Here is a 16,369-nt window from a genome sequence, read left to right on the forward strand (position 1 = left end):
GCAGGCGAGCGCCCACTCTCCCAGCGTGTGCACAGGCCACTCTCCTGTGCACGCGATTCAGTAAAAAAAAATATTCAAATTAGGGTCCGCAGTAAAAAGAGGCGCTAGGAACACTAGCGCGTCCCTAGCGCCTCTTTTTTGACAGGAGCGGCGGCTGTCAGCAAGTTTGACAGCTGACGCTCAATTTTGCCGGCGTCGGTTCTCAAACCCGCTGATAGCCACGGGTTCGTAAACTGGACGCCGGCAAAATTGAGCATCTGGTTTGAACCCGCAAGCCGCGGTCCGACTTAACATTTTTTTAAAAATTATTTTTAACTTTTGGGACCTCCGACTTAATATCATCGGTGCCGGCAGAAATTTTAACGTCTACTTTTGAGTAGGAGCTAATTTCTGAAAATAAAATGTGCGGCTTGGCTGCCCTTCTCTGTACCTTCTCCATCGCAACTATATCTTTTTTGAGATGCGGCTACCAGAATTGTACACAGTATTCAAGGTGCGGTCTCACCATGGAGCGATACAGAGGCATTATGACATTTTCCGTTTATTCACCATTCCCTTCCTAATAATTCCTAACATTCTGTTTGCTTTTTTGACTGCTGCAGCACACTGAGCCGACGACTTCAATGTGTTATCCACTATGACTCCTAGATCTCTTTCTTGGGTTGTAGCACCTAATATGGAACCCGACATTGTGTAATTACAGCATGGGTTATTTTTCCCTATATGCATCACCTTGCACTTATCCACATTAAATTTCATCTGCCATTTGGATGCCCAATTTACCAGTCTCACAAGGTCTTCCTGCAATTTATCACAAGCTGCTTGAAAGCAGGTGTAACTTTGCGCACGTCGGCCAGCAGCTCCGCTCCATCCTCCGGTCCCGGGGGCTGGTCCGGAGGCCTCGACCACGCCCCCGGGCCCGCCCCCGAAACGCCACGGCACGCCCCCAAAACGCTGCGTCGTTTCGGGAACGCCCCTGGATACGCCCCCTCCCTCCCCTTTTCGAAAGCCCCGGGGCTTTACGCGCGCCGGCGGCCTATGCAAAATAGGCGCGCGAGGGCCCTGCGCACGTAAATCTGGAAGGATTTACGCGCGCGGGCCTTCTAAAATCTGCCACATATTGTTCCTGAAATGACAAATGTAAACAATGTCCAATGTCCCGAGAGTGTTATAGCCAAATTCCCGACAGCGGCCGGTGTTTCGCTGCCTGCCTGGCAGCTTCATCAGGGGTAACAACCTCCTTCAAAACGCAGCTTTTCTGTGCACCCTCCGACTTAATATCATAGTGATATTAAGTCAGAGGTCCCAAAGAGAAAAAAAAGTAAAAAAAAAAAAAAAAAAGTGAATTCGGCCCGTGGTTGTCGGGCCGAAAACCGGATGCTCAATTTTGCTGGCGTCCGGTTTCCGAGCCCGTGGCTGTCAGCGGGCTCGAGAACCGACACCGGCAAAATTGAGCGTCGGCTGTCAAACCCGCTGACAGCTGCCGCTCCTGTCAAAAAGGAGGCGCTAGGGACGCGCTAGTGTCCCTAGCGCCTCCTTTTACCCGGATCTACCGCCGGACCTAATTTAAATACTGAATCTTGCCGGTGCACGCGCCAGGAGAGCGGGCGTTTGCCCGCTCTCCCACAGACTTTACTGTATCGGCCCGTGAGTTAGTAACGGTTTTCAAAAATTTCACAGACATTTCTTGAATAGCTTCTACCAAAAAGGAGACTTTGGTAGCATAAACTTCCTATGGAGATTTGCTCTTGTCGGCCATAGTTTTCCGTGGTTTGGCAAACATATCAGTCAACTCCTGAGCAACAAATTTGTCCATATCATCACTCCAGCCAATCACCAACTGAATAATAAACACCCAAATGAGATAGAGAAATAAAATCAATAGAAAAAATGAAAACCAGTACTAGGATAGGATATAATTGGGGCTGCTTCCTTAGCAGGTCATCACGTGACTCCTCCAGTGTTTGCTTCTTGTGCATTATTCATACAATTGAGGAATTTGAATGTCTCTATCATATGCTTCTTCTCTCTCTCCTCTTCTCTCAGGTATACATATTTAAGTCCTTAAAACTCAATTCTCAGTGCTTTTGGTGTGCACACTCTGCACACTGTACACTTTGCACCATTTTGCTAGCAATTCTCTGAACTGCCTCTATATTTCTGTATCTATTTGGAGGTACAGGCTCCAGAATTAGACATAGTGCTTGAATGACTTGAATAAAAAGGCATTAGCTCCACCCTTTTTAAAATTGTTTAATGCTAATATTTCTCCTGTTCACACTAGCTTTGCTCTGGCTCAAAAACTTCCTCTTCACATTGTTTTGCAATCCTGAGGTCAACGGATTTGTTCACCTTGTGGTTTTACTCCTGTTTAACGCACGCCGGCATCTCTCACTCCCACTGCGCGCTGCTCCCTTGGATTGCTGTATTCCAAATGTACCGCTCTTTTGCTTCAAATCTTAACCACGCCTTCAACTTTCTTCCATCAAGAATGTCCATTCCTTTGCAGATCCTAATATCATCTGCAAAAAAACCTAAATATTTTCCTGCTAACATCTTTGAAGTATTGCTTATGAAAATATTGAAAAGAATATTGAATCAAACAAAATATTTACACCAAAAAGATTATATAATAAATTAAGATAAACAATCATTTGCTAAATGAATAGATTTCTCTGTCTTCATGGGTAGTGTTGACCTCAGAAATTTCAACCTGGCAGCAGTAAATTAGAATACGAGGAGGCACCACGCAAGGAAGTGGTAAAGAACTGGATTTTTAGTAACGTACAACAGTGCTTCGTCTTCAAGTTAGGGGGCACCCGAGAGACTGGAGGGATTTGAAAGCCTGTTTTAGTTTGGCATGAGCATTCAAAAACTGTTTTTCATGCATGACTGGAGTTCAGTGTCGTCTCCAAGGGGACTGGCTCATCTCTCCCTCCACCTGAAGGCGGATCAGTGCCGTGGCAGCTATCCAACACGAATGGCTGCTAACGGAGGAAGCGTGCGCATATTAAAAGGACTTCAAAATCTCAGAATCTGGAAAAACCTAAGCTGTCAGTACTTGTTGCAAGTTGCATTTTTTTTAACGCTGCTCTCTTTAGCCCTACCTATTGGATCCTTTTACGAAGTGTTACGTGTACGAGGCATAGAAGGTTCTTTCTAGAAACACTGCTCTGATTCTCCACACATGTCCGTGCGGCCTGCCCAGACACAGAGCCTGCCGTACAGTTAGTCTGCACGTCATCTGGTTTCTATCTGCTTCATTGCAGAGTTTCATTTCCTGAAAAGCTCCAATCAGATGAAAAAAGATGAGGAAGGGAGGGGTATTTGTAATATTTTTATATAAATCCACCTCCCCCCTATTTTTACCCCCCTGTGCCGCTTTACCTGATGGGATTCCTCCCCCACTCGTATGAATCAAGCCGTCTGGGTAGATTTTCTAAAAGAAGAATTCAACAGATAATTCATTTATTTAACAGCGTGAAATAAAAGGTCGTAGTAGTCAACAGTCTCTTGGTTTTGTGGGAAGTCTGGGAGGGGAGAAGCCCTCCGAGATGCAATAGTTGGGCAATGTGGGAGCCAGCAATGTCCTTCCGATACAAGGCAGGATCTCTGCAGAAAGGAATCTGCCAGTTAGAGGAGAGAGGCAATAAATTAACCGCTCGCCCCAGCCTCCTTCCCAAGGTATTCATGGAGCTCCTAGCAGAGCAGCCATGAGATCTTTATTATTCACTCTTCTTCGCTGCTAACCTCCACTTGTACACTTCATGCTGGGATAACTCAGGGTCAAGGGATTGCCCTTGCTGCTGGTGGAGCTGAGAGTTAATCTGCAGCTCTTCCACAGTGCTGCGTTTAATGCATGAAGATGCAGGTATGCTAAAAGGCTATTATGGCAGGCCGTAAACGCTAACCTCTAGTAGTTACCGTCCATTGTTCTGGCCAGATCTTAGAATACCCTTGAGGCAGCGTTGGTAATCTGAAATTTTACAGTCCTGGCTTGAGGACTGAGCTCTCAAGGCTTCACTCCTAGGAGGGCTGAGGTGGAGACTACGGCTTCAGAATAGTAAAGAAGAGATAGGCAGTGTTTGTGAAGGGATGGCTTCGTCTGGATGTGTAATGAGAGAATTCCTTTGTATTTCCTGATTGCTCCCTATATGTGAGCCCTTTCTAACTGCTATGTAACATTCTCCCGAACATCTCATGAGGCCTTGGCTTTTTTTTTTTAGCTGGAATAACAGATTTCTATTTTTTTCCCTTTTACCCATAGGAGCTGGGTCACGTAAGAGCTTTAGAGAATATTTAAATGAGACAAAAGGTGCCTGAAGTGTGGGCAAGTGTTTTTAGCCTTCTCTCTTAGGCCCGGATTCATCATTCATTGCAGGGGGTGGGGGGGGGGGGGGGGGGCAAAGGGAGGGGCGGGCCTCCGAAAGCCTACAGCCTTTGCACCACTATGGTGTCTTCGCTGCCGGCTTTCGCACCGAATAGCAGCACCGTGAAAGGTGGTGCTATTCGGTGTGCTACTGGCGACAATAACATTAGTAACATTATCGCCGCCAGCGAAGACACCGCCGAGTCCACCCCCTCACTGCCCCGAATCGATTTTGCATGCTATCGCACGCGAAAAGGGCCTTTTCGCATGCGATAGAGGCTTATCGCACGCAATATGGCCATATCGCGTGTGATAAATCTTTAGAAAATAACCCTGTTAGTTTGGGATAACGTAATGGCAGGAGCATGATGGGCTCCTGCACATTGTGATGAAGCTGCTATTTCATAGAGGCCCAGCCTAAAAACCTACCTCCAAAGGGGTTTTACTGACATAGGCGGAGCCTCCAAGCCACTTTCTTAAAGTTGCTAAATCTTGTGGCCTCCATTTCCATAGGCAAAATGCGTTCTTTTTCCTGCAGAAATGACTTTGAAAATTGCTGTCCACGTTCTTTCTGAAGATTCTAACGCCTGTGGCTGAGGTTGGAGTGTGGGAGGGTGGGGAGAGGAATAGGAAGCAGGAGAAGCCCAGGTATGCGATGTCCTTCAAAATTTAGCACCCTAGGCAGTTGTCTTTGTTGCCTGTTGCTAAATGTCGGCCCAAATTCGACAGTACAGAGCTTGGACACTACCACAGCGCACAGAAGGCCGGCCCCACAGTTGACCCAGCTAGTATTTTGACACTGGGTGTAACCAGTAGGGATGTGCATCCGTTTTCCACGGATTTGTAATCCGCAACTTATTTTTTGCTATCTGTTAAATACGTGGGGAGGCGAAATGCATCGCGACTCCCCACGTATTAAACAGATTTCTGTTTTATTCGGCCTAAATAAAAATTTAAACCCCTCACCCTCCTGACCCCCCCAAGACTTACCAAAACTCCCTGGTGGTCCAGCGGTGGGGTCCGAGAACTCACTCACACCCTCGGTGCTAGTTTCATCATGGCACCAATAGCCTTTGCACAGGGGCTACCGGTGCCATTGGTCAGCCCCTGTCACATGGCCATCGGCACCATCTTGTGCTCCTACCATGTGACAGGGGCTGACCAATGGCACTGGTAGCCCCTTGACATAGTATGGGCAAAGGCTATCGGCGCCATTTTGAGTCCTGGCATCGGACGGCAGGTCGCTCCGGGACCCCTGTTGGACCCACAGGGACTTTTGGCCAGCTTGAGGGGGCCTCCTGACCCCCACAAGACTTGCCAAAAGTCCAGCGGGGGTCCGGGAGCGACCTCCTTGCACGCCGGCCGTCTGATGCCAATACTCAAAATGGCGCCGATTGCCTTTGCCCTCACTATGACGGCGATCGGCGCCATTTTGAGTATTGGCATTGGATGGCGATTTTGAGACTCAAAATGGCGCCGATCGCCTTTGCCCTCACTATGTGTGTATAGTGAGGGCAAAGGTGATCGGTGCCATTTTGAGTATTGGCATCAGACGGCCGGCGTGCAAGGAGGTTGCTCCCGGACCCCCGCTGGACTTTTGGCAAGTCTTGTGGGGGTCAGGAGGCCCCCCCAAGCTGGCCAAAAGTCCCTGTGGGTCCAACGGGGGTCCCGGAGTGACCTGCCGTCCGATGCCAGGACTCAAAATGGCGCCGATAGCCTTTGCCCATACTATGTCACAGGGGCTACCGGTGCACCGATGACCATGTGACGGGGCTGACCAATGGCACCGGTAGCCCCTGTGACAAAGGCTATCGGCGCCATGATGAAACTAGCACCAAGGGTGTGAGTGAGTTCCCGGACCCCACCGCTGGACCACCAGGGAGTTTTGGTAAGTCTTGGGGGGGGGGGTGGTCAGGAGGGTGGGGGGTTGTAGTTAATTTTAATTTTAGCTGGGACACTAATTTAACTCGCCGTAGTAACGTATTTACAGATCGACAACTTATGGAATTCTCCATACTTCCGCATGAAACGGAATTGACCCCCCACGAATACGTATCACGTATGCAACGAAAACTTTTTGGCTGCACATCCCTACTTCCGAATGCACCATCTGGCCTGAAACGTTTGTGAGGGGTGGGGGCGGCTTATATTTCTGGCTGTAGAGACAGACTGACAGACAGACACACTCTTCGTCCAAGTAGGGTTAAGTGCCTTAAATTTCATGCCATTGAAGCTCCAGAAAAGTCTTCCTTGTACTTATTTCTATTCCATTTCTTTTCTCTAACAGGGAACCCAAAATAGTTTACATCTTAGAGGCAATAAAAGACAGCAGTACAATATGTAACAACATACACAGTAATGAATACAATATCCCTAGTGCGCCTCTGCTCTCAAAACGCCGGCATTGTGGAAGCGTCATTAGCATTTATCGAGCTTTCAACCTCCGGCATGGCGATTCCTCCCCCAACACAAGGAACTGTAATTATCCCTGCAGTTTATTTTAGAAACCTGCTAATTCTCCTCAGTCAGTTGTGCCAGCATCGAGTGACCAACTTCAAAATAAAGGGCAAAAGTTATTTCTCCTCCTGTTTATCTTGGTCTGACTTGTAAAAGAGCAGGACTGTGGTTCTTTACCCTCGGCTCACGCTTCAACCCCTCAATAACTCGAGCTAAGAGGCCATGAAATCGTGGCTAAAGCCTGCCTTCGACTGCCTCTACTACAAAAAGACATAAAGGTAGATTTTAGGAGCCGCGCGCGGGCGCAAATGTGCACGCGTTTGCCGGCGCGTGCACAGACGAGCTGATTTTATAACACGCGTGCACGATTTTATACTGACGCGCGCGTTTGGGCGCGAATCCCATCTCCAGTGCAGAAGAATGGGAATTTTAGTAGGCGATGCAACAGGCCTAATTCCCAGTTCCCTCCCAGTTCACCCCAGTAAAGGAGCGGGCTTCTTAAACCCCCCTACCTAACCTGCCTCCTCTTACCCTGTTAGCTCCGACCCCTAAAACCCCGCTGACTACCTTTTTTTTTTTTTTAAATTTCACTACTTACACGCCGTCCATAGCAGAAGCAAGTTACGCGGTTGAAGGATCCCGGCGCGCGCTAGAGCGCGAAAGTGACTTCATGGGCGCCGTCGCAGGCCGCCCATGGCACGCCCAGACCATGCCCACGTTCCACCCCTTTCTCATCAAATTGTTTTTATCCGCGTACCGGGAGATACGCGTGTGGCCGCAGGCCTTTTAAAATCTGCGTGGCCTGTGCGCGGCCGAGTCATGCACGTACCTCCCGGTCTTGTTGCGCGTCGGGCTTTTAAAATTCGCCCTTTAAGGAATAATTTTCAAAAGGATGTATGTGCATAAAAGTCGCATGCATGGGAGAAATTTTCAGAAGCCCATTTGCGTGCGCAAAACCTTTGGACAGTTGGCTCGGTGTTTTCTCGCTCATTGAGTTGCAAAAACCATTACCACTCAGCACTAGGGTTGTGCAGGCCAAAAAAGGTCGTGTCATTTGGGGGTGGATTTTTGTTCTTGTTTAATGTGCCCCCATTTTTTATTTCCAACGTTTCATTTTGGAAAGAGTGTGCACTATTCAGAAATAGTGCGTGCTAAAAACGACGGAAGGCAAAATACGAAATGTTGTGGATTTTTCTATCGAGTCATTCTGAAAGCAACAAGAAAAGCCAGTCCGTGTCACTGCAATCGTCTTTGTCATTGCAAACGGATGCACATAATTAGTTCACGTAATTCATTCTTTGCCAAAACCAGCGATTTCTGGTCCCGGCATACGGCATCAGGTGCTCATTCCCAGCAGAAATTGTTATTAGGAAGTCCGCTTCTTAGCTGGGACAAATGGCAGAATTTAAAAATCCCATGAATGTAACTGCCCCTGACATAATCTGGCCAAAAACGTCTCCGGCTATGTGAGGGGCGCTCCAAGGCAGAGCAATGTTGTCCAGCTAAGTTAGCGGGATAACCCTAATTTTAAGCCTTATCCAGCTGTGGGAGCCAGATAAGTTAAGGGGAACCGAAGGCCAGTCCTAAAGTTAACCAGGCGTGTTCAGGGGCTCGCCCACACCGCTTAGTGTTCTGGCTAACTTGCCCAGCCGGCCAGAGGCAGACTATGGACCTCTTGATGTTTCACATCTGTTATTACTGCTCTTTCGGCAGTGGGGGTGTCTCACTAGCATTTACTGCATTGATCCATCTATCCTAAAACTTTGCATTGGGAGTACAAAGAGTTTGCTTGTTGGGTTAGCTTCCCGCAGGACTGATTGCCTTTTACAGGTTCTAAGGCTTTTTCCAATGGAAACGTTTTTTTTTAAAGTCTCCTTTGTAGGATTTATTTACTGTATGTGTAGTGTTTTGACTAATACCCACTTCCTTAAGAAAGGTTTTGACTCCCGTCATAAAACTGTGTTCTTTGTACATTAGAAGGCTGCTTAAATTGGATTGGCACGACACTCCCATAGCTCAAATTACAGAGAGCTTTAATACCTGAGAAACTGTATATTTGACATCATGTTTTTAATTGTTTTATCTAGTTGCTGCATCGAGAGTGGGCAAGATATGGAGCATTTTACAAGTATCAGCCTATTCACCTCATAAGGTAAAAATTTTAATTTACATAAAGAATTTTTGAAAAGAGGTCCAATATTCATCTACAGCATCCTACAGTATCACCCAAACTTAGGGATAAAAGAGCGCAAAACTAGGTTAGTATAACGTCTGATAGAAAGTTTCTGGTTCTCTGGGTGTCTGTCCGGTCTCCGGACGTGGGCGAATATAAACTGGCAGAGGCAGGGATATGATCAGCACAAAACCGGGAACCGGGGCAGGGAGACTGCACGTTCCTGGGTCACGCCAAGGATGCCATCGGCTGCCAATAAGTTAAAAAGGAAGCGCAGGAGAGGCAGAGATTGGGGAGGGGAACTGGGAAGAATGTGGGCAGAGAGATGGGGATTAGAGGAAGAGGGCAAGACCACGGGGAGGTGAATTTAGAGGAGAAGGACGTGAAAGAAGCAATGAGGAAGACTATCAGGGGAGAAAGCTGTGCTGGAGAAAAAAATAAAACGTGCCTCAGAAAAAAAGGAATGAGAGTGACCACAGAAAGCGAGAGAGAAAAACGGAGTAAAAACAGAAGGAAAAGGGAATGGAAGAGAGGAGAGGAGAAGGAAGCATCAGATAAAGGGAATATACTGAGAGCCATTTTCTGAAACTCCTCAGTTAAGATTTTTACTGTTATTTGGGTGTCATCGCCCTGTCAAACCTTTGTATTGGGAGGGCTCCTTCTAATGGTCAGAACCTCTTTGGGTCTTCTCAGAGGTGAACCTTGAGAATTTGGCACCCGGGGCGGATACTTCTTTGGCACCCCCCTAATGTATAATTTAAAAATGTCCTAAACATCGATAAAATATTTCAAAACAGCAAATAAATCAAATAACATCTAATAATTCAAACTAATAAGGAGTTAAAAAATCTCCCACTCTCCATATCTGTCATCCCAAGATTGTTGTAGACCTATGCATGCACACACACACACACACACACACACACACACAATATGCTCCCTCTCTCTGATACACACACATACATGCTTGCTGAGAGACAGAGGGTGGATGTGTGTGTGTGAGAGAGACACAAACACACACACACACACACACACATTCTCTGTACCTCTCTCTCTCCCACACACAGTTCCTTAGTGTCTCTCTCTCACACACAGACATGCTTCCTCCATCTCACTCTCACACTCACGCTCTCTCTCTTCCCCTCTCTCACATGCATACATGCAGACAAAAACTAAACTGGAAACCACAATCCAGATTCTGTGTGCAGGGCAATAATGGAAAAGCAGAAAATCACTATTCCTCAAAACAATACAATTAAGACTGAAGAGTAGTATACACCTCAGAGTTCTGAAGGAACTAAAAAATGAAATTTCAGACCTATTAGTAAAAATTTGTAACTTATCATTAAAATCATCCATTGTACCTGAAGACTGGAGGATAGCAAATGTAACCCCAATATTTAAAAAGGGCTCCAGGGGCGATCCAGGAAACTACAGACCGGTTAGCCTGACTTCAGTGCCAGGAAAAATAGTGGAAAGTGTTCTAAAATTCAAAATCACAGAACATATAGAAAGACATGGTTTAATGGAACAAAGTCAGCATGGCTTTACCCAGGGCAAGTCTTGCCTCACAAATTGCTTCACTTTTTTGAAGGAGTTAATAAACATGTGGATAAAGGTGAACCGGTAGATATAGTATACTTGGATTTTCAGAAGGCGTTTGACAAAGTTCCTCATGAGAGGCTTCTAGGAAAAGTAAAAAGTCATGGGATAGGTGGCGATGTCCTTTCGTGGATTACAAACTGGCTAAAAGACAGGAAACAGAGAGTAGGATTAAATGGGCAATTTTCTCAGTGGAAGGGAGTGGACAGTGGAGTGCCTCAGGGATCTGTATTGGGACACTTACTTTTCAATATATTTATAAATGATCTGGAAAGAAATACGACGAGTGAGATAATCAAATTTGCAGAAGACACAAAATTGTTCAGAGTAGTTAAATCACAAGCAGATTGTGATAAATTGCAGGAAGACCTTGTGAGACTGGAAAATTGGGCATCCAAATGGCAGATGAAATTTAATGTGGATAAGTGCAAGGTGATGCATATAGGGAAAAATAACCCATGCTATAATTACACAATGTTGGGTTCCATATTAGGTGCTACAACCCAAGAAAGAGATCTAGGCGTCATAGTGGATAACACATTGAAATCGTCGGCTCAGTGTGCTGCGGCAGTCAAAAAAGCAAACAGAATGTTGGGAATTATTAGAAAGGGAATGGTGAATAAAATGGAAAATGTCATAATGCCTCTGTATCGCTCCATGGTGAGACCGCACCTTGAATGCTGTGTACAATTCTGGTCGCCGCATCTCAAAAAAGATATAATTGCGATGGAGAAGGTACAGGGAAGGGCTACCAAAATGATAAGAGGAATGGAACAGCTCCCCTATGAGGAAAGACTAAAGAGTTTAGGAATTTTCAGCTTGGAGAAGAGACGACTGAGGGGGGATATGATAAAGGTGTTTAAAATCATGAGAGGTCTAGAACGGGTAGATGTGAATCGGTTATTTACTCTTTCGGATAGTAGAAAGACTTGGGGGCACTCCATGAAGTTAGCATGGGGCACATTTAAAACTAATTGGAGAAAGTTCTTTTTTACTAAACGCACAATTAAACTCTGGAATTTGTTGCCAGAGGATGTGGTTAGTGCAGTTAGTATAACTGTGTTTAAAAAAGGATTGGATAAGTTCTTGGAGGAAAAGTCCATTACCTGCTATTAAGTTCACTTAGAGAATAGCCACTGCCATTAGCAATGGTAACATGGAATAGACTTAGTTTTTGGGTACTTGCCAGGTTCTTATGGCCTGGATTGGCCACTGTTGGAAACAGGATGCTGGGCTTGATGGACCCTTGGTCTGACCCAGTATGGCATTTTCTTATGTTCTTAAGAAATATAAATCAATCGGAATAGTAAAACCATAGTAAAAAATATACATTTCAAAACAGCCGATGAACAGAATAATATTCAATAATTAGAAGCTCCTGTACAAATTTTTAAACATTTTCTAAACAAAACAGCAGACATCAAATAACACCCAGTAGTTAAAACTAATAAGGGTTTTAAAAATCCCCCACTCTCCATACCTGTCACCCTGAGATTGTTGTGAACTGGGGGTACACACACACACACAAATAAAATATGCTTCCTCTGTCTCACACTCACATACACGCTTGGTGAGAGACAGAGGGAGCTTGAGTGTGTGAAAGAGACAGACACACACATTTCCTCAATCTCTCTCTCACACATACACATTTCCTCTGTATCTCTCTGACTCATGATTCCTGTGTCACCCAGGCACACACACATATGCTTCCTCTCTCTCACTCCCACCCCCACACACTGGCACCCTCTCATATACGCTTACAGGTACCCTCATATATATCTACACAGGCAGACACATTCACCGTCTCAACACACACAGGCATACTGTCATACACACACACACACACACATACACAAACACACATATACAGGCACATATACACATATACATACCCACACACCCTCTCATACACACACACCCCCACACACAGGCTCTCATCCAGGCAAACACACACACACACACATAGGATCTCACCCAGACACACACACACACATAGGATCTCACCCAGACACACACATACACACAAACACACTGAATGTCATCTACATATTGAACAGTAGTTGTCCCAATTATTAGTTCTACTCGTTTTGTTTTTTTTAAGGATTGGTTTTATCACTGCTTGTTTTGCCCCATTTGGGATCAGTCCTTCTGAGAGCGAGGGATTGATAATTGTTGCTATTGTCGGGGTGATTACTTTATTTACCAGTTTCAAAGAATTTGTTGGGATTGGGTCACATGGATGTGTTGCAGGCTTAAATTTTAGACATTATTGGACTGATTTCAAGTTTAGTTACTCTGTCAATGTGGTCCAGTTAGCTTGTTCATGAATATTACTTGGTTGTTTTGTTTGTGAGCAGTTGGTAATTTGGATTTTTAATCTATTGATTTTATCTACTAGTGAGGTTGCATAATCACTGCAGGCATTCTTTCAGAAGTTGAGGAAGACGGGTCTTTGAAGAATAGTTTAGAGTTGAATAAGACTCCGTGTATCTGTTTTGCACAGTATTCTTTTTTTGCTTTATTTATTAGTGTGCGGTATTTTGCTAGGAGGGATCTGTATCTATTTTCCTAGGGAGTCTGTGGCTGGGCATTTCCGTTATTGTTTCTTATGTTTCCTCAGTGGTAGTTTAGTGCGTCTTAGCTCTTCGTTGCACCGTGGTTACTTCGGTTTGGTGGCATTTTGTTCTTTCTGCAGTATTTTTGTCTGGACTGGGCTTAAATTGTTAGCTATTTCATTGACAGTTTTATCCCAGGAGTGAAATGCTGAAGAGGCATTCGCCTGATTAAATTCGGTTCGTTTGTTTTTAGTTGCTTCTGCTGGTACGTCTGATTCTATCTTTTTTTCTGAAGCTGAAAGGTTGATTTATATTTATATTTTTTTGCATTTGGTTGAGAGAGGTTATTTTGCTTTGAATAGTTGATGATCAGACCAGGGCAGTATAGTGTGGGAGGTGTTGATGTGACAATTGTTGTTATTAGCAAATATTAGATCAAGAATTAGTAACAATTGTGACCATCTCATTGCTTCTATTGTTTTTAGGAATGTTTCACAAGCTGTAGTTTTTGGTGTTTTCTCTACATGTGGGTTAAAGTCTCCTACTATTGGGGTAGAGTCAGGAGATGGAAGTGCTTTTGTAAATATTTCGATTAGTGGTGAGCAGTCATTTTGGAGTATTCCAGGGGGGCAGTAGACCAGCCCTATAAATTGTGTTGATTTTAGTATTGCCACCTTGTAGGGTGGGTTAATCTCTATTTTGTAGGGTTTTAGTTTGAGTTCATTTTTACCGATTAATAATAGACCTCCTCCTTTATGTTTAAGTCTTGGGAAGTGAAAGGTCATAGTTGGGATGCGTAATTTGATTTAGTAGTACATTATTTTTATCATTCGACCAGGTTTTAGTAATGCAGAAGATGGAAGGATTTAATTCCTCCTGTAGATCGTTTATCAGTGGGATTATTTTTGACAGAGCTTGAACATTTAGTAAAAGCAGTGTAAACGTTAGGCAGGAGGATAAAGTTGGGAGTGTTGTTATAAGTTGTCGGTAAGACCATCTTAGCTTTCTTTCTATGTTGTTACTTGTGGGTTTGATATAGTGTTGTAGCTCTTTTGTTGTTATAGTTGGGCAGATTAAGACACTTTTAATTATTACCACTTAGGGCTGCACCTGTCCATGCTCTTCTTCCCGTGGCATCGCTGCCATGCATTTACGCTTGGGAGGAGGACGGGCCAAGGGCAGTTGGTAGGCAGGGAGCCACCTTGATGCTGGCAGGTCCCTTCTCCCCTTAGGGTCCCTCTTCTCCTTCACCGGTCCAGAGGGTTGGACGCACTCCCAGTGTGCTCCTGACACAGTCTTCAGCGGTCTCCGGTCACAGCCTACCTGGCCGTGTTCTTCTTCTTCCTGTGGTGTTGCTGCCGTTCATTTGTGCTCGGGAGGAGGGTGGGCGATGGGTGGTCATAGGCGGGAAGCCGTCTCAGTGCCGGCAAGTTCCTTCTCCCCTTCGGGTCTCTCCTCTCTTTCGCATATCCGGAGGGGGGGGGGAGCACTCCCGGTGTGACCCTGCCATGGTCTTCAGCGGTCTCCAGTCGTGGCCTACCTGGCCATGTTCTTCTTCTTCCTGCCCTCCTCCAATAGAAGATACATGCCAGTAGGCAGCTGCAGCTTTTACTTCCAGAGGCTCATCTTTACTCCAGACGTTCCCTGGATTTTCATTCTGTTGTGTGCCTCAAAAATCGAAGCACGGGGGGGGGGGGAGGGGCCAAAAATCTTTCCCTCTGAAGATGCCATGAAGGGATCTGTGGACAAATTTGCAGTTCCAGTGTTGTCAGCGAGTACGAGGTGTGATGCTTCCTCCAACGTGGGGCATGCCTTGTCTAACAGGGGGTGGAGTTTCCTAATATAGATTAGTGAAAAAAATGATTTCTGCACTGTAGCTGAAGGGCAGAATCTAGTTGTACATCCAAAGAAATTGCCATAGGCTTTATAGAAATAGGCGTACCCAACATCATAGATGCAACCACTGTAGGAGAAGACGTGTTTTAGAAGGGTTTGCTTCTAGTTTATGGTTTGTGAATCCATTGGCAACCCTGTTCAAACAGTTATTGAAGCGAGACAGATCGATGGGATCCTTTAAATTGAAAAAAGCAGATATCTATAAGTTGTCCACATAAAATGAACGACCAAAGCCCAGGTTCTGAATGATGGTTGTCAAACGAGAGACAAAATATTAAACAGTAAGAGAGACAGAATAGAGCCCTGAGGGACTCCAAATGGAAGTTTAATCACGTTAGAAATCCGATCATCCCTCTCAACTTCGAAAGAAAGCTCCATGAGAAAAGAAGAAAACCAAGCCACTAGAACATAATACAAGATATGTCATAGTGCAGTAGGGGTGTGCATTCGGATTGACCGCATTAGTAAAACGCAACTCATATTTTTTTTTTACTTAAAAAATTGATTCGACATAAACGATCGGATTTCCCACATATCGAACATAGATATGTTCGATATGTTGGAAATCGCGATTGTTGAGCCAAAATAAAAATATAAACCCCCTCACCCTCCTTAATCCCCCCCCCCCCGACTTACCACAACTCCCTGGTGATGGAGCGAGGAGTGAGGACGCCATTTCTGCAATCCTTGGCGAGAAGCATGTGACATCGGCGGCACGTCGAGTGACGCCGGCGTCACGTGATTCCTGGCTCGTTCGCGCCGGACGGCTCGTTCGGCCCAAAAAGAACTTTTGGCCAGCTTGAGGGGGTCAGGAGGCCCCCCCAAGCTGGCCAAAAGTTCTTTTTGGGCCGAACGAGCCGTCCGGCGCGAACGAGCCGGGAATCACGTGGCGCCGCGTCACTCAGACGCGACGTCACGTGATTCCCGGCTCGTTCGCGCCGGACGGCTCGTTCGGCCCAAAAAGAACTTTTGGCCAGCTTGAGGGGGTCAGGAGGCCCCCCCAAGCTGGCCAAAAGTTCTTTTTGGGCCGAACGAGCCGTCCGGCGCGAACTTGCCGGGAATCACGTGACGTCGGCGTCACGTGATTCCCGGCTCGTTCGCGCCGGACGGCTCGTTCGGCCCAAAAAGAACTTTTGGCCAGCTTGGGGGGGTCAGGAGGCCCCCCCAAGCTGGCCAAAAGTTCTTTTTGGGCCGAACGAGCCGTCCGGCGCAAACGAGCCGGGAATCACGTGACGCCGCGTCACTCGACGTGCCACCGACGTCACATGCTTCTCGCCAAGGATTGCAGAAATGACGTCCTCACTCCTCGCTCGATCA

At 45.9% G+C, this 16,369-nt stretch overlaps 1 protein-coding gene across 1 annotated transcript in view; it reads left to right on the plus strand.

Moving 5' to 3' along the window:
• The window catches only part of ANO2 (anoctamin 2), a 421,412-nt gene that overhangs the window by 134,990 nt on the left and 270,053 nt on the right, over positions 1-16,369 (plus strand). Inside the window, exon 10 of the mRNA XM_029597539.1 lies at positions 8,914-8,978. Within this exon, the coding sequence (XP_029453399.1) occupies positions 8,914-8,978 (65 nt within the window). The remainder of the gene's footprint in view (positions 1-8,913; positions 8,979-16,369) is intronic.

This window comes from Rhinatrema bivittatum, chromosome 4 (assembly GCF_901001135.1).
Source record: "Rhinatrema bivittatum chromosome 4, aRhiBiv1.1, whole genome shotgun sequence".
NCBI classification, from domain to species: Eukaryota; Metazoa; Chordata; class Amphibia; order Gymnophiona; family Rhinatrematidae; genus Rhinatrema; species Rhinatrema bivittatum.